The 24943-nt window shown below is 52.1% G+C and overlaps 1 protein-coding gene across 2 annotated transcripts in view; it reads right to left on the bottom strand.

The window, feature by feature from the left end:
• The window catches only part of GFRA2 (GDNF family receptor alpha 2), an 86537-nt gene that overhangs the window by 35368 nt on the left and 26226 nt on the right, over positions 1 to 24943 (bottom strand). For both annotated transcript variants that reach the window (XM_019744670.2, XM_074338274.1), the window contains one exon: positions 17654 to 17993. In XM_019744670.2, the coding sequence (XP_019600229.2) occupies positions 17654 to 17993 (340 nt within the window). The remainder of the gene's footprint in view (positions 1 to 17653; positions 17994 to 24943) is intronic.

Here is a 24943-nt window from a genome sequence, read left to right as displayed (position 1 = left end):
CTTACCAGCTGCACACACATGCACTCACTCCTGCACCCTCACAGGAAGGCACACTCCTCCTCCGAAGAACACACAGGCTGAGTCCCCCGCCCCCCACCACCCTCAAAGGGCTCGGTGACCTGGGTGCACCCAGCGAATGACTCTCCTTTCTGCTCCTCGGACCACAAGAATGAAGAGGCCACATCCCACCCTGGCATGCCAGCCGGGAGACCCACAGACCTGACGTCAGACCTGGGAAATCTAGAATTGGAGACACAGGCCCAGGATACGCTGAAGAGAACAGCTGCCATTGGACAACCCAGAGAATCAAGGGAGGGGTGTCCTCTCTGGGCCAGAGGAGGAGCAATTGTAAAGGTGTCACCAGGGCTCTCAGTATTGTGGCCCAAGAAGCGACCTGAGGCCAGTGAGCCCACTCCAGAAATGAAGGTGCTGCCCAGAGGGGAGCAGCTCACCCACAGCCGGCCCAGCTCCTGTCTGCATGCCAGAGCAGGCGGTGGGGGTGGGGTGGGCAGCAGAGACTGGTACTGCCATGCCACCTGCAAGCTCCTCCTCACAACGCAGTCACTCAGCACCGCCCATATGCTGTGGCTCCTCCCATATGCTGTGGCTCCTCCCATATGCTGTGGCTCCTCCCATATGCTGTGGCTCCTCCCATATGCTATGGCTCCTCCCATATGCTATGGCTCCTCCCATATGTTGTGGCTCCTCCCATATGCTGTGGCTCCTCCCATATGCTGTGGCTCCTCCATATCTGTCCCCCATACCTCAGCCACTCACATGCGTGTGGCATCCACAAACACGCAAACCTGTGTCCTCTCATGCAAACTTACTGAATCACAAGACAGAGAGAAAAGCCCTCTGCTTTTCGACCTCCTTGGGTGGTAGGAAATTTAGTAATGCCCTGAGCCCAGTTTTCCTCATATCCTCCCTCCTGCCCTGCCCCCAATTCCAAAAATAAGGCGTCACAGTTTATGAAATACAGAAGCTGGGATAAGTATCATTTCATTCAGCCCCTTTGTTTTCAGATAAAGAGCTAACCCCCAGAGGTGATAGCACCCCTGAGTTTTCCAAGGAGAGGGTATCGACTTGGGGGTAGGACCCCAGAATTCTGGCCCCACACGTGTCCCTTCCATCAAGCTGCTGACGCTGTCTCAGCTCGTACTTCCCTCATACTCAAAGACAAGCTCTCGCTGTGCGTTATTTCTACTTGGTCTGCACAGCAACCTGCTGAGGGAGGGCATTCCTTCGCCATCACCGGGGCGCTCAATGTCACACAGTGACCAAGCGACAGCTCCAAGATGAGACAACTCCATCCCCTGAGACCAAAACTGCCTTCATCCCAATCCCTGGGCCCGCGGTCAGTGACAAAAAGCCAGGTTAGAACTGTGCTATTACCCAAAGTCACCAGGGAAACTGAGGACGGTGAGGATTTGGTCATATTCCTTGGCGTAGAGAACAGCGTTTGCATATCCTTATCCATTTCAATAGCCAACTCTAATTCCAAGAGGCCTTAATATGCTCTCTTGTCTCTTTTCCAAAGTCATCTTAAAATATATATTTTTAATCGAAAAGAGCTCCAGCCTAATAGCACTTTTGTAGGTCACTCATCTGGCAGCCTGCCAAGAGCGAGGCAGCCACCTGCACAGACTATAAAGTTTGTATGCTCAAACAGATATTTTACTCCAAAGAAAATCTCTTATCGCCTCACTTTAGTGGTTCCCGGTGCATACCTAGCTCTAATCCCCAGGGGCTTTGGTTCTCTGTTCCACGGAAAACCAGCCAATGAGAAAGAGTGACAGAAGGAAACTCCCAGGGGCAGACAGAACCTTCAGCAAGCAGTGACAGCAAACACAGTGGAGGAGACAGAAGTTTTAAAAGAGCAAAACACAGTGACTCCAAACTCACAGTCTCTGGGGCTAATTAGTGTGGAGCAAACAGCTCTCTCCGAGTCGGTCCCTCCAGAAGGCATTGCCAACGCCATCTGTGTGGCTTAACTGGGAGTCAAGGATAGAACTGTGTCATCAAGAAAAGGGTAAGTTACCTTTTACAATCTCTGTAGGAGACAAAGAGCATTCAGGAACTCCACGAGTATTTATTACACCCTGCATTGTGCCGGGCCTGGGCTTGAGCCATGGTGTAACCATGAGCGATGCATGGGGCGCATTGCGGGCAGGATAACCTGGAGAGAAGGCAGCTGTGTCTCACCTTCCTCGAGGTGCAGCAGAACGAGAAAGAACTAAGATGGTGAACGGTGTTTTTCCTCCCTGCCACACACACCCATGTGTCCTTTCTACAAGGCGAGCATGATTTTGAGGCCGGAAGGCTGGGGGTCACTGCCGCTAAGAGGAGGCCTGATTTTCAGAAGCGTCATGAAGGCAGGCTAAGAGCTGGAGATGCCCGGGGGCCTGGTGATGGGGAGGGCAGAAAAGGCCATCAGGTGAAGAGAAGGCCACTTCCCAGGCCAGAGGAAACCTGGGCTCTCTGCCTGGGGCCCAGATGAGAGACCCTGGGAGCTGCTGAACAGCAAGCCCAATCGCCTGTATGGCCTTCCTGGGCAAGCCTGGGGTCAGTGGAATTTACAACTGTGGGGGCACAGGAGTGCCCAGCACATGCTCAAGGCCTAGCCCCGCTGTGCTGCGAGGCTGGATGAGAAGCAACACCACAGGCTGAAGGTCAGCCCTCCACCCCTGCTGGGAGCCTGGATCCTGCAGCCCACACACAGGGGAAGCTCAATCCACTAGGATCTCATTTCCTGCTGGCCAGGGCGGGCAGGGAAACTTGCAGCCAGTTTAGAAAAATCAGGAAATGTGATCTGACCCCAGAGTACTGTGGAGGAAAGTCCACATATTTCACAAGGGCAGTCATCCTAAGAATAGCTCTGACAGGGGCTGGGACGTGGGGCTGGAGAACAGGGCGCAGGGCACAGCTTCCTGGAAGGCAGACACACTTAGGAGAGGTGCTGACCGCGAAGGGTCTTCTCAGATGAACGAGCACTTGCCATTTGGTGAGGAGAACGCTCTGGGCAGAGGCCCTGTCCCTGCAGAATCCCAGAGGCAGAAAAAGCAGAGGCAAGTTACACATCCATGCAGGCACCTGAGAGGGGTGCCAGGGAAGGGGGCTGTAGTGGGGGGGGGGGGCAGGGGGAATAGGGCTCAGACCACAGATTCTTCTGGAACCAGAGGCAGAAGGGCCCCAGGGTCTAAGTGCTTTGAAAACTTCATTCTGAGGACTTATCTGAGGGCTGCTCACTACCAGGCTGTTTGATTGCAAAATCCATTCCCAAATGGCCCGCTCCTCTGGGAGAAGGTATAGGGACTGTATATCAAGAGCGGCTACCCTTCCAACACTGCGTATCTGTCTCCCAGCTTCCTCACCATGCAGCCAGCAGGCCCTGATGCCTCTGGAATCACTGGGCACCCACCCCGGGGCCCAGCTCGTGGCCTGCCGCAGCCCCAGCTTCAGGGAGTCGGGTCATCGCTAATTAGAATGAGCACATTACAGCCTTAGCATTTATCCACAGTATCGGGTTAGAAGGAAGGGTCCCAGCCCACAGTCCCACCAGCAGGCCTCTGCCCAGCACCCCCCACCTGAGGATGTGCCCTTTCAGTGCTCGGAAGAGAGAGGAGACAAAGGAAGACAAAGCCCTGGCCCCTCCTCCACTTTAACCACCTGCCAGGTGGTCCCACGCCCAGCAAGGCCCACAGCTGAGCTGGGGCCACTGGAAACCCTGATCTAGTTAAAATACATCTATCTGCAGCATTCAGAAAATAGCTATCTACAGTATTGCTTTCAGCTATAATGGAAAACTGATGGCTTTTATCTCCCCAACTTTATGACTATTGATGGGATAGAGGCTGAGGTTTGATGACCATTTAATAGCCGACCCTGTGCAGTTATAGGAGCATCAGAAAGCAGTGAAAGCGCCGAGATGATTGTCTGGCAGAGAATTCTCCGCTGAGGTCCAGGAAGCAAAACAACCACCCTCCCCAGGCTCCAGCAGAAGAAAACATCAAAGTCATTATCATTTCTGTTGCTTCCCCCTCCTTTCTGCCACTGACCTCTGGGAGGTTGATCCAAAGTGGAGGGAGGTGGAGGGGACCAGAGCAATGCAGGCATGAGCCCTTATGGAGAAAGAAGGGGCGAGGGAGAGGGCTGCGGACTGAGGACCCCCGTGGGCGACACCCCCACGGGCCCCCCACCCCTTCCCGTCCACGGACTGGCTGGATCCTGGCAGGACTACAGGGACTCGGGACTGTCTGGGCTCCAGGGAAAGAGCTGGAAGGAAAGGGAAGGGAGCAGAGGTCTGGTCTAGCCTGTGATCCAACTGGGCTTAGACCTTCTGCCCAAGGCCAGAAGCCAAAAATCTATCTCCAGGGCTCGACAGGTACTCAAGCACCAAGCTTCCCTGACCTTCTGCCCCTCCCACTTTGGGGGCTCTACCCACTGCTGCCCCACCTTTCTTCTCAGATCCACAGGCCAGCACTCTGTGCTGGAGCTATCACACTTCTAAACAAGGGGTGGGGAGGGGGTGCCAGGGGCAGATTCTTGGCAGCATTCCAAGTACCTTCACCGATCTCTCATTTTCTACAACAGCCTCATGAGGTGCACAAGACAGATGTGATTCTGTCCATTATTTTAAACTTAAAAAAAAAAACTGAGGAGTAAGGGGGAGGGGTGGTAGATGAGGGTAAGGGGGATCAAATATATGGTGATGGGAGGAGAACTGACTCTGGGTGGTGAACACACAGTGGGATATATAGAGGATGTAATACAGAATTGTACACCTGAAATCTATGTAACTTTACTAACAATTGCCACCCCAATAAACTTTAATTTAAAAAAAAAAAAAAAAAAAAAAACAGGCTCAGAAATGTTCCATGTCCCAAGTCTGGGACCCCCAGTTTTGATTCCCTGTCCAGTTACCCTCCGCCACGCCAAGCTGCCTCGCAGCACAGGACACTGCCCAGGGCATTGAGGCCTTTGGTCCGGGCCCTGCCACTCCCCAGCTGTGTGACTGTGGGCAGATAACTTCCCTCCTCTGGGCCTCCGCTTCCTCATCTATAAAGGGAAATGTTGGGATGAACTTCAATCTCTCCTCCAGCTCTCTTTGGGGCTCCATCCAGACACATTCTCAGGCACAGTGATGCCTTGCTCTGCCCACAGCTGCCACCTTTCCAGATAGCACATCTTTCTCCTGTGATAAAACTGAGCCACACTAGAGACAGAAAACAGAGCCCCATCACACCAGGAACTCTCCTTCAGGCCATGCCGGGGAAGTGGGGTGTTCAGGCAAGTGGGCAGAGATCTCCAAGGCTCTCCTTTCCCCCACCTTCAGGCCCAATAAGGTGCTCTGGTTGGTTCCCTCTCTGAGGCCCTCTCTACAGGGTCCCCCAGACCTGTTCACCTGCCCAGTTTCCTCCCTACAGCCTTCAGAGATAAGAGCCCACCTGGTCTCCAAACACAGCCCTATGACCCAACCCGTCCACGAGCAGCTAAATAACTCTGCTGCCACAGCCCCAAGTCTCCTGAGCTCACTGGGTACCACTTGATTTCATAGGGATTTCGAGCTGTCCCTGCTGGATGATCCAAGCTTGGTTTACTTAAAACTCCCCCAGAGAAACAAAGCACTTAGGAAAACCACCTTGAGGGAATGTGCCACTGCCCTGGCCTTCCAGGCTCAGCCCCCCAACACTCTCCAACATGCCCCACTCTCAACGTTACCAGCCAGCGTGGCTTGTAATGATGCCAACACACGTACCAATTCCTAAAATCTTCCACTTTAGGGCATCATCTTTCCTTGTCTTTGCATGGCTGCTAAAGAGGCCCCCCCATATTCCATTCTACAAGTCACTGGCTGCACTGCAGCCCTCACCTGTGCGCTGCCACAAGGCATAAGAGGAAACAGACCACACTTTCCTAATCACCCAGCCTAGCGGAGAACAGCCCAAACCCACAAATGGAAACTACCCAGAAACACTCCCACCCACTGTGAAGACGCTGCTCCATTCCAGCCCCCCCACCCCCTATCCCCCACTTCACCTCAAGGAAGTTCAGAGGCGGGAGTGAAGAGCTCTCTGAGGACCTTCTTGCCCGAGTCAGCCCTTCCCTCGAGGGCTTAGAAGGTGCTGTTGCCACCATCAGTCAGTCTTCGGTCCGAACATGAGTTTCTCACATGGTAAGAATGAACAGACACGTGTACGAAGACAAACTGTGCATGTCACCCACAGGGATGCAAAGCCACAGGGAAAACTGAACCGCCATGAGAAGCCAGTAAACCTGTATGCATGGAGCTGCTACCCAAGACTGAAATGTTACCAGTATGTTTAGAGAAGAAAAAAAAAATAGCTTACAAAACAGCATGTACTGCATGACATCGTTTTTGTTAAAAATCTGTGTATCCATATTTGAAAAGTCTGAAAGTACACATTTTCCAGAATGTTAACTGTTATTTCAGGGTGTTAGGATTGCAGGTGATTTCTACTTTCTTTAGTATACCACCCTGCCTTGCCTGAGTTATGTTTTAGAGTGAGCGCACACAGCTTTTATAATCAGTAAAGGGAATTTTATTTTGACAATTAGGAAAAAAAGAAAAAGAGAGAGTAAAGGGGGAAGAGAGGGGAGGGGGGACTCCTAGATCACTAATCCTTTCCCTTCATTTGATCCTGAAATAGGACATCCTCACTATACCTGCTCAAAAGGGACCTAAAAAGGTCCCTAACCTGACACTCATCTGAGGCCTACCAAGGGGTCTCCAGCCTCTGTCTCTGTACCTCTGATGATGGGGAACTCACTACCTAACAAGGCAACTCATTCCAGTTTCCAACGAGATCAGAGAGTCAGTTATAGGCAGAAGCAATGCTAGGACTGCACTAACCCAGAACTCTTTCCACCTGACTCTATTTCTTCCTCTTATTAAGCAACAAGTTTGAAGAACCCTGAGCCTCTTGGAGTTGGGGACCGACAGGTAGAAGACTGGAAGGGACTAGGGGAGACCCTCTCTGCTCAGTGTCGCCCCAAGGCATCTCAAAGCTCTTCTCTCTCTCTCTCTCTCTCTCTCTCTCTCTCTCTCTCTCACACACACACACACACACACACACACACACACTTGCCTCCTTGTACCTTCTGCCTCAAGCTTCCCCCTCTTGTCTGGAAGGCTCTGCCACCAGGGTGCTGTACCCTCCTTCCCACCCCAGCTGCAGGACCCTGTCTCCCTGGCACCTTCCAGGGCTCTTCCAGCCACACGCTCCCCTTCCCTGAATGCCCACAGCAAGCAGTTTAATCCTTACAACACTTAATTACACAGGACCTCCTCCTTGTAGTTAGTGTTTACACAGGGGTGAGACTTGTCTCCCCAAATGAGCTTATAAGCGCTTTGAAGGAAGTAATGTTGACCATGTGCCTGTGTGCCAGGGCCTAGGCTCACTGCTTTTCCTGCGGTATTTCACTTAATCCCATAATCTCGATCGCAAGCCCCAGCCTCTCTCCAGAACTCCCACTTATACAAATACGTCGCGAACACTTCCGCTTGTATGTTCCAAAGGCTTATCAAACAAGAGGTTCCAAACCCAAACATCTTCCCTCTATGCTCAGACCTCCTCCTCCTCCTCCCCTCTCTTCTCTCACATGATGGCTTCGGCCAGCCAGATGGCCACCAGGCCAGAGACCTCAGCATCACCCTGGACTTCTCCCCTCCCTCACATTCCACATCAGTAAGTCCCCATGAACGGACCTCTGCAGCGTGTCTCCATTCAGGGCCCTCCCCGCTCACCCCCGGCCTTGGCCCAATCACGGTGGGTCCCCAGCAGGACTCTCCATGCCCAGACTCCCTCTCCTCTGACCACTGTGTACACAGTGGCCAAAGGGATCTTTCTAAACCACCAACTGGGTCGGGTCACTCTCTTGCTTAAAATACTTCATGGCTTTCTATTGTCTTCCTGAGAAAACTCAAACCCATCAGCAAACTATATAAGGGTTTTATAAGCTGGTCCCCCCTGCTGCCCTCAGGCTCCCTTTTTTAATACACACATTCCTTCTGTAAGAACCAGAAGGGCCACTCCCAGTACAGGCCCACATATCTCCTCTGAGCCGCCTGCCCCACCAGCCCCACCAGCCTCGTGGGGCCGGCCTCCACCTCACAGCCAGCAGCAGCCTGCAGACTACTCAGGGCAGGCTGTGATTCACCCCAGCTTCCTAGGTGCTGAGTCGGTGGAAACGGAGCTGCAACGCAGTCCTACAGAATGGGGTACCAGGCTTCAGTGTAGTGCCCCTACTTTGACACAGAGCACAGAGGTTCCTCCATATTAAAGAACCTAACCAAGCTCATGCAAAGTGCGGAGGCAAAGATCTGAACTCCCGGGGTGGGACTCCAGTCTCTTCATGCACCTTCTAAAGACCACATGGCAGGGGGTAGGGTCTTTCCTTGGGTATGTCACACTGCTCAGAGAGTATGCCCAGCAGTCCTACGGGTGCAGAAATCATACACTCAGGAGGATGCTTGCCAGATTAAAGCAATGATCTCAGGCCACGCACGGTGTGAGCAGCTCTCCAAAAATTTCTCACCTGCGCTATACAAGGAGCAAATAACTTACTGTTCTTTGTGGATAACTCAACATCCTGGCTCTGCTCTAAGTGGGAAAGCACCCAGGGTAGTCTAATAGGCTTGCCCACTTCAGAGACCAGGAATAACAGAGTTACCTGCTAAGGCTTACAAGACAGCCTCTAAAAGGGCCCTGAGGTGGACAGCTGGCTCCAGGACACCAGGCTAAAGCCACATAAGAATCAGGGAGCAGGACTGCCTCACGCGTGTGGACAATGCCCAGGAAGACAAAGAACATATCCTGGCCCGTCCTGGGAAAAAGCCACATCTCACCCCGGAGAGGAAGCCCAGGGCAGGTCCACCCCCAGGGGCACCTCTCAAGTGTCCTCAGTGCTGTTCTAAGTGCCTCCTCTACGAGGAAGGCAAACAAGCAAGGCCTCCCTGGGCATCCCAAGCTGTCTCTTCTGGGAGGGTGGGCCATCTAGGTTGCTCAGAAGAGCATGGGGTTTAGAGAAAGGTCTCTTCCCACAATCTAAGGTCTCTTTTGGCCATGACTGGAGAAGCTGTCAGTGGCGATTATACGATGGCTTCTCAGAGCCCAGAGACATGGGAGGTGGGGATGTTTGGGGTCCTAATCACACCACCAAACACTTATCAAGCACTTCCGGGGTGCAGGCACGATCCCGTACCTCCTCTTATGCTAGCCTTGTCCTGGGAGATCCCACCCCTCCCCCGAGCCTTAAACACCATAAATACGCCAATGACACCCAGAATGTATAACTCCAGTCGAGCTCCAGCTAGGGATGTGTCAAAGGCGTCGCAAAATTAACATGCCTACAGTGGAACTCCTGATTTCTCGCCCCCACCAAGCCTTTGCTATCTCAGAAAATGGCACCATCACCCACCAAGTTGCTTCAGCCAGAAGCCGTACGTTATCCTTGAGTTTCTCCATCTCCCTCCCTCCCACATCAAGCTGCATCATTTCTAGCTCCAAAATACCTCAAATGTACCCACTTCTCTCTCTCCACATGGCCACCCCCCAGGGTGAGCTGCCATCCTCTCTTGTCTAGTGAACTAAAATAACCTCCTCCCCATCGCTTTCGGGTCATTCTTGCCTCCTCCCGTAATTCTCCACACAGTAGCCAGAGTCGTCTTTTATACCACAGTTTTAATAATGTTACTAGGTAGCTTCCGAAGCTTCCTTCTAACTGCACTCAGAATAAATCCAAACTCCTTGCCATGGCCTGTAAGGCCCTATGTGACCTGTCCTTGCCTGGCCCCAACCTCCTCCTGCACCCCTCTCCCGAGTGCCCTCTGCTCCAGCCACACCAGCCTCCTGTTGCTTCCCCAGCAATGCCAACTTCCTTCCTTCCTCCAAACTTCTGCATGTGCTACTCCCTCATGAATTGTTCTTTCTCCCATCTGTCTTACTTCTGGCTCCTCATTCTCCAGGTCTGTTTAAATGTCATACTCAGATAAACTTCTCCTGACCCCCCCTTTCTAAGTAGGACTACCCTCCTTCCCCATTTATTCTCTATTTCTACATCCTGCTCAGTTTGAAAATATGAATTATGTACTTGCCTCTTTACTTGATTAGTGTCTATTTCCTCCATAAAACTGACTATAAGCTCCAAGGGGGCAGGGACCATCTCCATTTTGTTCTCCAGTAAACATATAGTGTCTATACAGTGCCTGGCACCCAATAATTTTTAAATAAATAAATTAACATGGTAGTGATATAAAAATAAAAAAATCAAAGACCTAATCGCAAAGATAAAGTATTAAAGGAAAGCCACGTGATCAATGCCACATGAAAGACACAGACAACTTCTAGAAAGCATCAGTGGAAGGAGTGGCTAAAACAGGGCTCAGGCAGATGAGGACCAAACAGGCTTCGAATGAGGCATAAGTCTAGATTTGTAGACTGAATGCTTGTGTCCTCCCCCCACCCCAAACTGACATCTTGAAACCCTCCTGTCCAATGTGATGACATTTGGAGATGGAGTCATTGAGACGTGATTAGATCATGAGGGCACATCTTCCATGATAGGATTAGTGCCCTTATAGAAAGAGGAAGAAACACCAGATCTCTCTTTTCATGCACACACCAAGGAAAGCCATCTGAGGAGACATGACCCCAAAGAGAGCCAGCCCTCACCAAGAACCCGACTATGCTGGTACCCTGATCTTGGGTTTCCAGCATCCAGGACTGTGAGAAAGAAATGTCTGTTATTTAAGCCCCACAGTCTATGGAATTTTGTTATAGCAGCCAAGCAGACTTAGACACTAACTAGCAAGGAAAGAGCCCATGGCAATGAATGGAAGCAGAAATAATTAAGGAGCCAGTGAACATTGCAAGCTCAGGGTAGCTGAATGTGTGCCCTGCCCCTGTGTAAGCAAACACACACCTGTAGGTGATGCCTCGGGTCTAAACAAACCTCACCGACTTGTATTCTACCACTTTCTGCATAGTAGCATCTCCCCAAATGGGTCATTCTTCCTACTGCTCGCCCAGTAGAGTGGGTTCTCATGCGGAGCTCCACAAGTGGGAGCCTTAGCTACACAAGGGGCGCACCTCATCTCTCCGGGGTGTAAGCTTTGTGGAACCCAGATGCCCAGAGAACAGCCTGGACAGCCAAGGTTAAAGGCATTCTCTGTCCAGCTGGACTGACATCCCTGTAGGAGCCAGAGCAGGAAGACACAGAAACCAGATCTTGTCAACTAGACATCTCTGTTGGAGCTTCTCTGTGTTTATGTTCCCAGAGCCTTTAGTAAAGTAATGGTCAACATTCCAGCCTTATCTCAACTTGCCATAGGAAATTCCAAGAGGAGTCCTTTGGGCACCCTTCACCTTGAGTTCAAGGGTGAGAGAGGCCCCTACCCAGGGAGGCCAGCAGCAGGAAGCAGCACGGGTCTCAGCATCTCTGGCAGGACTGAGGATTCAAGGCCCCTCCCTCAGAGAGAGTCTCCTTCTACTGGCAACCTTCCTGGTTAGGTTTTCTTCAGGAAGATGGTACTTCTTTACCCCATGGCACTTCTGGGCACAGTGTTGCTCTGAGGATGGATAGGGCTGTCGGGCTCCAAGTTCTGCACAAGTCCAGGTAGACCCCTGAGCAAGGTCCTCATCTGTGTGTCTCATCTCCTTCAAGAAGAGGCGACACCCCTGTGCCACTGGAGTGGCCCGGGGAAGACCTGGTAGGTAGCAGAGTAGAACTGGGATGTCAAGAGGCCCTGAGTGGAAATACCATCATCTCGCTTACTGTGCGGCTCTATTCCCATTGCAGAGACAATAAACACAGTGTCCCATCACTAGGCTGGAAGCACCCTGTGGGCCAGGACTACTTACTTCATTCACTCTCCAATCCCAACACAAGGCCTGTCCCAGAGTCGAAGACCAATAAACAGTTGTAAAATAAAGGAATGGCTCCCAAGGCCCCCATCCTCCTGCTACAGGTGACCCACTGGCCTCAGGAACAACGGGCTGGAGTCCAAGGGCATCAATTCTGCCCTTCCCATGCCCATGGCACGCATCACTAATCAATCACAGCCCTCTCTGCTACTGGGCCCAGGGGTAGCCAATCCGAGTTGGCCATCTAGAGAAGGCAGAGGTTCTTAAGTTTTGGGAGGTCAAGGGACCCTTGGAGAATCTAATAAAAGCAGTGAGTTCTCTCTGGAACATACACACAAAACCTTGTGTGTGATTTCAAAATATTCAAGACCCTTTCCTTTCAAAAAAGTGAAGGTTTGGAAGCTCCACAGCCCACCTATCTCTATGCAAATAGTTATTTGCTGCCATTTAGAGATAACCTGCTAAAAGCATCAGCCAACAGATTCTATGGAGAGTCCAAAAGAAGCTAAGGGACAGCCCCAAAGAGCCAAAAATCAAACCCAGACTGGTCCATCCACACTGCCTATAGACACCGGACATGCCCCAAGCCAGGTAACAGAGGGCTTGCTAAAGGTACTGCTCCCCACTCCTTGTAGACAGCCTTAAAGGAGGGGAGGGACCCAAGCCCTCTGCCATCCCAGCAATCCTCAGACAAGGACAGTGTCCACTGCACAGAGGGGCCCCGGCAGCCCGGGCAGCCCCAGGCTGGAATCTATTTATACACATCCTCAGCACCCAGAGGTTAGCTTACAGCCCAGGATATGGCACAGGGCCAGCACTGAGTTATTTTTATCTTCTTGGCAGACCAAGAGGAACAGGACATTATAGGGGGCCTCTTCCAAACAGGCCTAGAAGGGACACAGTTTACAGGACAACAGAATCCTCCTTCCCACAGCTCCCCAACACACACACACACACACACACACACACACACACACACACACAAAAAAAAAACTGTACCTCTACGCACTCATCCTTGAATGAATGTAAGCTGTAAGAGTAGAAACCAAAAAAAAAAGAAGTAGGTCATAGGCATTTGGGGGCTGGGGTGAGAGAATTCGGCCAAGTTCCAGGGACTCATTCTAAAAGATTCTCCAGACTCCATGTCAGAAACTTTTAAAGGAAAAGCCGCTCCTGGTCTTAAGTCCACAGCCTGGAAGCCTCATGGGCTGGAAACCAGACAAAGGTGAACAGCAGAGCATGGGCTCCCAGGCTGCACCTTCGGAACAAGGTGGCTAGAGCAGGAAACATCCACTCGCACCCCAAAGTGATCCTGATCCAAAGAGCAGGGAGAGGGTGGGGGGAGAAGGATTCGGAAGGGCTTCCAATAATCCTGGGACCCCAGCAAGAGGACACCCTGGTGTAACCAAAGGGTTTTTCAATCCCCAACACTTTGTTGTTAGTGAGATCTCATAAGACAACACAAGAGGGTCTGTTACTATCCCACGGGGGTGTATGAGGCGCCCACTGGGGGTGTCACACAGCATGTCCAGGGACTTGCTTTGATGTAGTGCCAGCTGAGGTGGGCCCTGGCCAAGCTGCCCTCCACCCCTCCAAGAATCCTGAGCCAAGATTCCCTCAGGGAGAAGCCTGGGTGGGCATAGCCGTGCCAATTCCCCAAGCAGAAGCGTGAAGAGGCCAGGCAGGCCTAGGTGCTATAGCACTGAAGCAGGGAGATGCCCATGGAGGAGGGCGTCATTCCCAAAGGCTCAGCCCAGAGAGGCTCTCCCAAGACCCCCATCAAGGCCAGCTTTGCCATTCAAGTATCCAGGAAAGGAAGGCTGGGGGTGTCCCCAGTTCTTGTTCCGAACAACATGGCACTGGACTCTCCCATTTTCACAGTAAAGGTTTCCACCTGGGGCACCCACTCTGGGGAGAGGGGAGAAAACTGGAGGAAGCCAAGGCCAGGAAGAGAAGGGAGAGCGCTCCTTTCTGGGCATAGCAGAGGACTGCCTGTTCTCCGGATGGCCCTCTCCAGCCTCCTGTCACCTCCCAGGCTCCTCCTTAAATCCCCCAGGGTCCACAGGTCAGTAAGTCAGGCCTACATGCACATCGCAAGAGGTCAGCTCCTCTCCTTGGAACCCAACCCCACTCCATCTACCCTGAAGAGGTGTCTCTGGTCATTTCCTCTTGTACCAGGAGCTAATCTCTCCAGAATTTAATCTCAGGTGGAGGCACAGAGGGAAAAGGCAGACCGGAAAGCTGTTTCCACATACTCAGATCCATCGACCTGGACAGGTCCTTAGAGACAGGTGAGCAAACTTGTGTGATCAATGAAGAAATCAAGGCCACCACAAGGAGGGAAATGGTCCACCCAGAACCACTCAGGAGATCGGGGCAGAGTGAGCACAGAAGGCAGTTCTCCTGGCTCCAGGGCCACCATGGCAACCCGCTCCACCCCATGACCCACCGGCCTCTGCTTCTCTCCAGTGCACCTCTCTCACCCCACCTCAAGCCTCAACTCTAGAGGTAGAGGCAAAACTCCCTAAAGGACACTTGGCCATGCTGTAACAACCCTCCAGGTCCTGCCAGCCTCGTTCTAGATGCAGGCTCTGACCTCATCCCTGCCCCACTGCTTGCAGGACCATGGGGATGGGAGACAGGTTAGAGAAATACCCTGGTTCTGGAGCAGGAGCTCACCTGGCCACAGCCAGGAACACCTGGAACTTCCTACACAAGACCCAGTTCAAAACTCTGGAGACCACACTGTTCAAGGGTCCTGCAGTAGCTGTTGTTTAAATTTACATGCCAGCGTGTGTCCCCTTAACCTCTAGGCTGAGCATCTCTCAGACACTGCCTGCCTTGAACTCCTGGGAGGCCTCTCCCTGACCTGCCCAGTACTGAGTCTTGTTTAAATACCTTTTCTCATTCTAAGTTTTGAAGTTTATCCCCCAATACTCCTGTCCCTGGCTCCCCCACCTCCAGACAAACAAACCAACCAACCAGAAACCCCTCTGGCTCTTAAACAGATAAAGATATTTTACAAGCCTACAAGCCACCAAAATCAGCCTGCTCCAAGCTCTCCCATCTCTGTCTCACTGGGAGCCGAAGATCCCTCAGGAGCCACACATATTGTCCCTCCTTGAAATAACACTAATAAAGGGGGTGCTAGTGTCCATGCTGTTCCTGTGCTCAGAACTCCTCAGTGACATCTGCATGAACTTGGCTCCAGACCCCTGCAGCCCACGGGCCTTGAGGAGGATACACCTGGCCCACAGGTGTGCACTGCATCCCGAAGGTCACTGGGCCTGGCCTCAGGCTGACCCTCCAGCTCCCTTCCAGGCTCTCATCCATCCTGTCATTCCACATATGCTGACAGGGTCATGGCAGCAGTTAGAACAAGGACAGAGAATGATCATGCTCCTTTCCATCCAGTTGGGGAGTCATGCTACCTACCCATCGAGTCTTGGTAATTTCTCAGCTACCAGGAAAGCTCGGAGCTCCCGCCAGATCGCACACGTCAGCATGTGCTCCCTGGGCCTCTTTAGGCTCCAATTTTTTACTTCCAACCACCCTCTTGTTTATGCAGAGTTTAAGTCACCTCAATCCAGGGGTTTGGGGGACTATAAGGTGTATTTTTTAAGTAAGCAAGAGAGAAGAGCCCCCCTTCTTCCTGGCTTTCCCGAGCACTGCGGCCCCATCTCTCAATTCCAGCAGCACTTATTCCAAAACAACATAGTGCCTCCCCTGCAGTGTACATGCCGCCCAGCGTTCCCGTGGGACACAGGAGACCTCCCCTCCCCTCTATGTACTGCACCTGCCCCCACCCACCCTGTCCTTCTCAACACGGGGTGCCCCCTCTGCCTCCACTTCCTCCTCCCCATCAGAACTCACAGGCTCCACTTCTGCTGCCCCTCCCTTAAGACCTGCCGTTTCCAGCAGAGTCTGCCTCACTGTCCACATGCAACACTGTCTCTGTCACCTAAACACTGAGGATGCCCAAATCGGTGGGCATACCCTCCCTAGACTCCCTCTTGGGCTCTACCAACTCCTCTGTGCCCTCTCATTCACTGCGGTGGCTTTAAACACCAGCGAGGCACCCAGCAGCTCCCAACCCACTTCTCCACTCTGGCCCCTTCACTGAGCTCCAGGCCCACATGGGCAGATGCCTCCAGACACTGCCATGGGGATGGCATGGTCCCCCAGGCACCTCAAACACTGCACGTCCAACATCACCCCACTGAATGGCTCCAATGCCCCAGAGATATTCAGCCAGGAAACATGGCGGGCACCATCCACTTATCCATTCAAGTAATGTTGGTGGAGTGCTGAGCACGGCCAGCTTCTAAGTGCAGGATGAGATGTGGGGTAACAACAGAAACAACAGCTTTTGCCTCCAGGGAACTCTCAACCAGTCACCCAGTCCTGTCAAGTCCACTTACCAGACATCTCCGAAATGACACACTTATCTCCATCCCACAGCCACTATGTTAGTCCAGTTCAGTTATGCTATACAGGGATGAAAGCAGTATCGACCGAATCCCAGCTATGTATGACCTTAGGCAGATTACTTCCTATCGCTCTGTTTCCTCGTTTGGCAGACAGAGATGGCAACAGTACCTATCTCATAGCCTGTTGCAAGGATTAAATGAGATAAACCACATAGTAGACCGGTGTCTTGCACACAGTAGGCACTCTGGCTATCTAAACTATTGTGAGCTCTGTGTGTACAGCAGCCTTACCTCTGGCCTCCCCACCTCGTGGCCCACACTCCATATGCACCCACCACCTGCCCAGGCTCTCTCCTACCCTCTGACCTTTGCCTATGCTTTCCCAGCTGACTTGTTCCCTGGCTTTCCCCGTCTCATTTTCTGAGGTTCAGCTCAAGCCCCTCATCTGGACCCCCAAGCTGAGGCAAATGTCTCTCCTCAGGAAGCCCTCAGCCCTTGATCCACTGCACTGGGATCAATGCTATCCTAGCTGTCTCCCCTTCTGTACTGGATGCTCCTTAGAGAGCATGCCCAGGCCTTAGAAGCCAGCACTGGATGCAGGAGGGACTTGATAAATGCTTAGCAACAAACGGGGAAACATAAGAATTATAAAGAGGCAAATTTCAACTTGCCGTGACAACAACAAAAACTTTCCTACTAATTAGGACACACTTATTAAGCATTTACTATACGCCAGCCTCCGTGCTTAGCTTTGGACACACAGGATGTAATCAGTCCGCAAATAACCCTGGGATGTGGGTATTTTTATTCCTGTTTTGCTGATGAAGGAATGGAGACCGGAGACATTTTTCAAACTTGGCCCACGTCACACAGCTAGTAATTGGAAAAGTCTGGATTCAAACCCAGGACTGTCCATCCCAGCACTGGATGGACTTAGTTCTCAGTATGGAAGGAGCTGCCTCTGTGACTTAACGAGAGCCCCAACCTAATGGCCACATGACCTCATATATTAGGAGGGGGGGGCATCCTTTAGAGGTGGGGACTGAATTCACAGAAGGACCCTTCCTATTCCCGGCTCTAGGGGGTGTGTGATTTAAATTATAAGCTCCTAGAGTTGTTCATCTTGGTTTCTCCAGGGTGCTTAGCATGAGGCTGGGCACAGAGAAGGCAAACAATAAACCTGTGCTGAATGAATGAATGAATGGATGGATGAATGAATGAATGAACCGTTCATTCTGCACAAGTCCACGTCACCCTCTTTGCTGGGCGCAGAGTCATCACCCAGCAGACCCGAAGGATGCCAGGAAGGGAGGGCTCCCCAGGGGCCTGCGCTCTTACCGGCACAGGTGGTCGGTACGGCACACGCTGCGTAGGTCCAGGCAATTGGGCTTCTCCTTGTCCTCGTAGGAGCAGCTGGGCAGGATGGTCTGCCGACGGCGCTCGGCACAGCCCGGGTCCTGGCAGGAGCAGAAGAGCATGCGGTAGGTGTACTCGCTGGGCACCCGGTCGAAGAACTGACGCAGGGCCTTGTGGCACTTGCGGCGGTTACAGATCTCGCGGTTGCAGATGGAGATGTAAGAGGAGCGCAGCTTCTTGCAGTTTTCATTCAGGTTGCAGGCCTTGGCAGCGTCCAGGCAGTGGTTGTTCTTGGCGCTGACCGCCGGGTCCGCCCCTGTCCCTGGAGAGGCAGGGAGAGGGAGGTTCAGAGGCCTGCACACGCACCTCCCAACGTGCACTAGCACCGGCCTCAGCTTCCTAGTCTGTGAAATGGGATCGCATCCCAGCCCCACCTACTCAGGTGGTGGCAAGGATTACCTGAGTGTGCGTACAGGTCCACACAGTGCCCAGAATAGTGCCTGGGGCGGAGTACGCCTGTGTGGTGAGCTATTACGATGGGGACTGTTACGCCAATGTCTTATTTAAGACTTATCACAAGCTGAAAAGGAGAGCACCCAGGTGTTCTCGTGGCTCTGTTCACAAATGTAGGAAATGGGGAAATAAGATGCTGCCTCAAGATCAGATAGCTGGGGGTCGGCCAGTGAGCTCAGTTGGTTAGAGCACGGTGCTCTTAATAACAAGGTTGCCGGTTCGATCCCCACATGGGCCACTCTGAGCTGCACCCTCCACAATTTGATTGAAACAACTATTTGACTTGGAGCTGATGGGTCCTGGAAAAACACACTTAAGTAAATAAAAGTTTAAAATAAAAAATAAAGATCAGACAGCTGCGTGGCAGCGGAGCCCAGACGAGTGTGGGGCCCCTGAGTACCAGCGGCAGCACGCTGCAGCAGGGCTTCTGGCAGGGACACTATTGGCATTTACGGAGGAACAACTATCATATGGGAGCTTCAGCAGCCGGGGCTCACACAGAACCGCTGCCACCATCCTCACCCTCTACCCCTGTGACCACCGTGACTGCCCCTGCTACCACACGAGTCAGTGTCATAACCCACAAAAGAGGACACTCCTGGCAGGGAGCCTGGCAGTGTGAGATGCAGGCTGAAGTCCAGCCCCGGATGCTACCGAGCTGAGTGCACCACCAGCCACAGGGCAGAAGTGCGGGACACTGGGACTTTGGTGTCAGTGCCGCAGCTTTGAGTCCTGTGCCACTGCCCACAGAGCAGATCGTCTGGGCACAAAGCAGGACCCCCAGGAATCGTTAGGTTCCCCTGGGGTGGCTGCCCCCCCTCACAAGTCTCAGCTGTTCCAAGGGGAACATACAGCACAGGGACCACCCCACCCTCCACCGCCAGCCAACTCCCACCTCCAGAGCGCCTCTTGTCCATCCTGATGACAGACAGAGAGGGGAGGTGGGAATCCAGTCTGCACATGCCCCCAGAGACATTCTGGTGACGGCACATGGGCGCTCGCTGAACTCTAACTCTTCATTTCACAGATGAGGAGACTGAGGTGCTGAGGAAAGAAGGCGCTTGTCCAAGGTCACCCAGCACACGGGGAGCAACGCAGGCCAGGGACCCAGACCTCAGCAGCACTGTGGTACGGCAGGGAGAAGCGCTGGCTTAGGTTTCAGGATGAGCCATACCTTCTCATTTACTCTTCGTCCACATAACAAATGCTTTTCTGCTACGTGATCCATTTGCCCTGTCTGCTAGAATATCCCCTTCAGCTATGACTTCGCCCATCTTTAAGGAGAAAAAAGAGCTCCCCCTGCCTATACACCCACCACTAAGCATCCACCCTATATTCCTGCTCCCCTTTAAAACAAAGCCTCTCAAACAAGTCATATACACCAGCGGTCTCCTTCTCCCTTTCCGTTCTCTCCTGGACCCACGGCAGCCTGGCACTGGTCCCCTACCTCATCAGGGACCCTCAGCTTTTTCTCCTCAGCCCCTCTCCTCATGGCTGTCTGCTCTCGGCAGGTCCTTCTGCTGCCTCCCTGTGCTCTCCTCAGCCTGCTTCGTTGGTTCCATCTTTTCCACCAAGGCTCAGCCCCCCTTCTCTATATGCACCCACGTCCCAGGGCCTTAAGCACCATCAGTATGCTGTTGACTCCCAAATATATATCCCCAAGCAGACCTCCCCCTGAACCCCAGATTCATACGTCCACCTGCCTGCTGACTAGCTCCACCTAAAAAGCTGACACCCGCATCCCAAACTTATGCCCCCCACCAAACCCCACATGTTCCCCCAAGGCTGCCCCAGCCCTGGTCTTCCTCATCCCTCTGAAAATAGCTGCACCCTTCCAGCGCTCAGGCCAAAACTCCTGTTGCTTCCCCGATCCCTCTCGCATTCACACAGCATGACAGAAAAACCTGGCAGTTCTACCTTCAAAATACCTCCAGAATCCAACCACTTCTCACCACCACCACTGCTACCAGTTGGTCCAAGCCACTGCCACTCCGTGCTGGTAAGGACCTCCTGCCCAGGCTCCCCGCTACGTGCACACACACACACACACACACACACACACACACACACACACAGGCCAGCCTGCCCCAAAACAATCCTCTCATCACAGCTGGAGCAAACCTTCTAGAACCCAAGGCAGAGAGATAAGGCTCCTGGGCCCCCCCAGCTTCCAGTGACTTCCCATCTCATTCAGAGGCCTTGGTATAGCCTACGGCGCTCCATACCTGTGCAGTCCAATATGGTAACCACTAGCCACCAGTGGCCACTGAGCCTGAAACACGGCGAGCCTGAAATGAGCTGTCCCCACTGGATTTTGAAAATACACACCAGATTTTGAATACGTAGTGAGAAAAAAAAAAGTAAAGCATTTCAGTAATATTTTATTCTGAATATATGTCGAAGGGATAATATTTTGGAAATAGCGTGTTGAACAAATGCCTTATTAAAATTTCACTTGCTTCTTTTTACTTTTTGAATGTAACTACTAGAAAATTCAGAATTACACCTGTGACCCATATGATATTGCTATTAGCCAGCACTGTTTCCTATAACCTCACCTCCTCCTCTTCCCCAGCTCCCTTACTCCATTCCACCACACTGGCCTCCCTGCTCTTCCTGAAACACGCCCTCACCTGAAAGCCTTTGCACTCCCTGCTTCCCTCACCCCCACCACCCCAAAGCTACTTTCCTCACTTCTTTCAGGTCTCTGCTCAAATGTTACCTTATCTGTGAGTCCTTCCTGACCTCCCTATACATAATAACAAGTCACACTGCCTTTCCCCTCCACTCTGACCTCTTTTCCCCACAGAACCCATTACCATCTGCCATAGTACATATTTACTGACTCATCTGTTTGTTTGTATCAAATATAAGCTCTGTGAAGGCAAGGGCTTTGTCTGCTGTGCTCATTGTGCTGTATCCATATTTCCCAGTGTCTGGTACATGGGGTACTGAAGATGAGTTTGGGGAGTAAAAGAATAAATGTACTTAGAATACCTAGGTCATATTAAGTGCTCAAAAAGTGTCGGTTAACATGATTAAGGAAGCCCAGCTGATGCAGAGTTGGCAATGGTGGTCAAAACAAGACCATGTCTGATCCGGTATTAGTGTGGAGCCCAGCCCAGAGGTGCTCAGAAAATTCAGGGAAAATCAACAAAGACTGAGCCATCACCCAACACCCTGCCTCTCTAACACTAGCCCTACAAAGGCAGAAAGAGCAAACTCCCTCTCTTCTTATAAAAATAAAAGGAGAATTAGGCAGAAAGGGCATTAAGGTTGGTTTTCCTATTTATTCGGTTAACAAATCTATTGAAGGCCTACTATGTGTAGGCACTTCCCCAGAGACACAGCTGGGGACAAAGGTACAAGGTATGCATTGGGGAAGTTGGGCTGTTGTGGCAGCAAAGGAAAGCATCCTGCCCAGACACACAGAAGCAGTGACATCTCTGCTGAAACCTACAGGGTGATTAGTCCGAGGGAGAAAAGGGAGTGGAAAGGGGTGTCCAGGGAGAGGAAACTGACAGCAAGGGAAAAGGCTGGGAGGTGCTGACAGTTCTCAGTGCACCCGGAGATGGATACTGAGAGACTGAAAGAGGGACTGAGCCGAGATGATGCTGGAGAGCCAAGCTGGGGCTTGCCAGCCACGGTTGACTGTCGTAGCAGCTCCGTGAGCTGCTACCAAGCCATTCTGCCTGGGCCCGGCAAGGACCCAAGGATGCCGGTCCACACAAAAGCTATTCTGGAAGCTCGGCCTCTTCGGGAGGGTTCTCCCCAGCCAATCAGGTGGTTCTTTCCCATTCAGTGCACCTTTCAGGACACTGGCTGGCAGAAGGGAAGAGCAAAGCAGCCTGGGCCGAGGTGGAGAAGAGCGAAGATGGAGAGAGACCCCAGCGAGGGGCAGGGCGACAACCACGAACAGAACAGCAGCTAATTTAGCCCTGCGGCTGCTTTTAGGTTCCCCAGGTGCTCCGTTCCCGCTCCTCTCAGCATGTTCCTGAGCTAATGCCAGTGTAATTATAGCCTCAGTGGCTTCCATTTGGAGCTTGAATAGTGACAGCTTTTGCTAGGGGGTGGCAGATGTAAACCCCTGCGCCAAAACTTGGTAAATTTCATACAAGAAAAATACAAGAAACAAAAAAATGTGGCAACAGTAACAGTAATTGCCTAGGTACCAGGAAGATGTCCCTTCTGGTCCTCCTAGTGGGTAGGTGGGGCAAGTGGGCCCGATGACATGGCCCCCATGACGGGGCCTCCACTCCACAATGGAGAAAGGTCCTGGGAGCTGGGCCAGGCTCTGGCTCTCCTTGTCGGTGAGGAAACATGGAGGGGCGGGGGGGACTGACAGGCGGACTGGACAGCCCCTTCCCAGCCCATCACTGCCTCTCCAGCCACACTAAGGCACCCTCCCCTCCGTTCCAAGAGGCTGTGTTTTCCTCTTCAAGAGTCCCCACTGGGAAGCAAGGAGGAGGTGCTGGGTTGCAAACACCAGACTCAGCCAGTGGAGGAAGCAGCCCCGGAACTAAAATGTCCAGAGGACAGCAGAGAGGCCCCTGCTAGAACCGCCCCCAACTCCACACCCCTACACCCCGCCCCATCCCTGCACAGATTGCTGAGACCACACAGGAAACTGCCAGGGACTCAGGAACTAGAAATTTATCCCAGGCCTGGGCCAACCCACTCTCCAGACTCATTCCCACTCCTACCAGGCCTGCTGAGAGGAGTCAGATGGGCAGAGTCAGCCAAGGAGTAAATGGTAACAGCTGCCCCCAGGAGAGTAAGGCGGGATTTAACAACACCTGGCACTTTCCAAAACCTCCCAGCTCCAGCCTCTGGGGACATGTTCTGGCTTCTTCATCCCATTCCCTTCCTCTCCCTGGTGAGGGCAAAGGTGGAGGGGTTTGGGGAGGAACTCAGAGGACAACGGTAGAGGGGCTGCCTCACCCCAGACAAGCCTCAGCCACCCCCTTCCCTCCTGGGCGGCTACCCTGAGCCAATGACCAACTGTCCCTAGATCTTCAAACTGATATCCCCCAAATATTTGCTTGACACGTATATAGTGCTTCAATCACCCAGGTACCACCTATATCATTTTGGCCATGTTTCCAGTACCACCTGTAATAATATTTAATTATTTTGTTCTTTAAATCCTTTACTTCTTCAATTAAATGAAATGTTTAAATTTCTTCAATTCACTCACTTTTGTTAAATGTTTCAATACCTACCTAGATTTGTTCTAAATAATAACAACTATGTTAGTTCTGGATTTTTCTAGTATGTGTTCAAAAGCACTGCTATTAAAGCAAAAGTATTTATTCTCATGCCCATCACCCATTCCAGCAGGGGTGTGCGTGCACTCAAAGGGAACTGATTTAACAGTCGTGCGTTGCGACTCACTAGAACTGCCTGTGACACACAGATGCACTGCCCCACTCCAGACCCTCCAAATTGGAAGCTCCATGGCTGGCACCCAGGAATCTGGATTTTCCAAGCTCCCTGTGATTCTGAGATTGTCTTTCCAAAGTTGGAGAACCAATGACCGAGGAGAGGCTGAACTGCCTGTGACCTGTTTCCCAAATATGTACGCGCCCGACCCAGCACACAATTTACCAGACTCCCTCTCAGCAGAAGATAATTTGGTGGCCTTGTGTTGTCACCAGAGCATGCCCCCTCGGGACTTCACCTCCCCACCCAACCGAGAGAGTCATCAAGGTAGATTTTGCAACTACAAGCAGGCCTCTTCCTGCAAGAGGAGAAATAAGATGCTCACCATCCTGTGATACTTCCGAGTACTTCAGCTCCCCTTCTGGCCTTCCAGGAACCTGCCAGTCTGGTTGCTGGCCACTAATCCCATTTCCAGCTGCAGTGTCCATCCCCGAGCCCACCGAGCTCCTGGGCTATGGTCTGCAGCTCTGCCACTAAAGTGAGAGTGAGAGACCTGGGCCCTAATTCTGTCTCTGCCTCTCGCAGTTGTGTGAAACCCCAGACAAAGCCTGACCCAATCTGGGTCTCGTTTCTTCACCTGAAACTATATGGTCTCCTATATTTTGTGACTCTCCTGCTTACCCACCTCCCCTGTGCATGCACGCACACGAACACACACACACAAGACTCTGCAGGCTACAGGGAGCGAGGAAGCTCCCTGTCCCACCCCATTCCTATGAGCAGGCTAAAAGGAGTCCAGCCTGACGCTGTGCAAACACTGCAGGTATGCAAACAGCAGCACGCATCTACACGCAGGCACCTATATCCTTTACGCACGGCACCTATATCCCCGTTGGTTAACCATCAGTCAGATGGCTGTCAGTCAGCAAATATTTTCATGTACTGACTATGTGCCTTAGAAATCTAGCTGTGAGCTGGAAAGGCAGAGTCCCTGCTCGCCCGGGCCATTTATTCTCATGACAAGAAGATTGGTAATAAACACATAACAAAGAAATAAAGTAATTTAAAGTACTGATAAGTGCTATGAAGAAAATAAAATAAGGGAATTTAGAAAAGAATGACTGGGAGATGAGGGAGGGTCTCTCCTAGGAGGGGACATCCAAGTTGAGACAGAAGGACAGGCAGGAGTGAAACATGCGAAACATCCAAGGTAGGAAAATCCCAAGCAACAGGGAAAGCAGGTGCAAAGGTCCTGAGACAGACATGAGCCTGGCGTGTTCGCAGGCAGAAGGAAGGGTAAGGTGGCTGGAGCTTCCCGAATGAATCAGAAGTAGGAGGGGGAAGAAGCCGGAGGGACAGTCCAGGGATATCTGGAGG

Source organism: Rhinolophus sinicus, linkage group LG07, assembly GCF_036562045.2.
Source record: "Rhinolophus sinicus isolate RSC01 linkage group LG07, ASM3656204v1, whole genome shotgun sequence".
NCBI classification, from domain to species: Eukaryota; Metazoa; Chordata; class Mammalia; order Chiroptera; family Rhinolophidae; genus Rhinolophus; species Rhinolophus sinicus.
The sequence above is the reverse complement of the archived record's forward strand: the minus strand, read 5'-3'. Positions and strand labels throughout refer to the sequence as shown.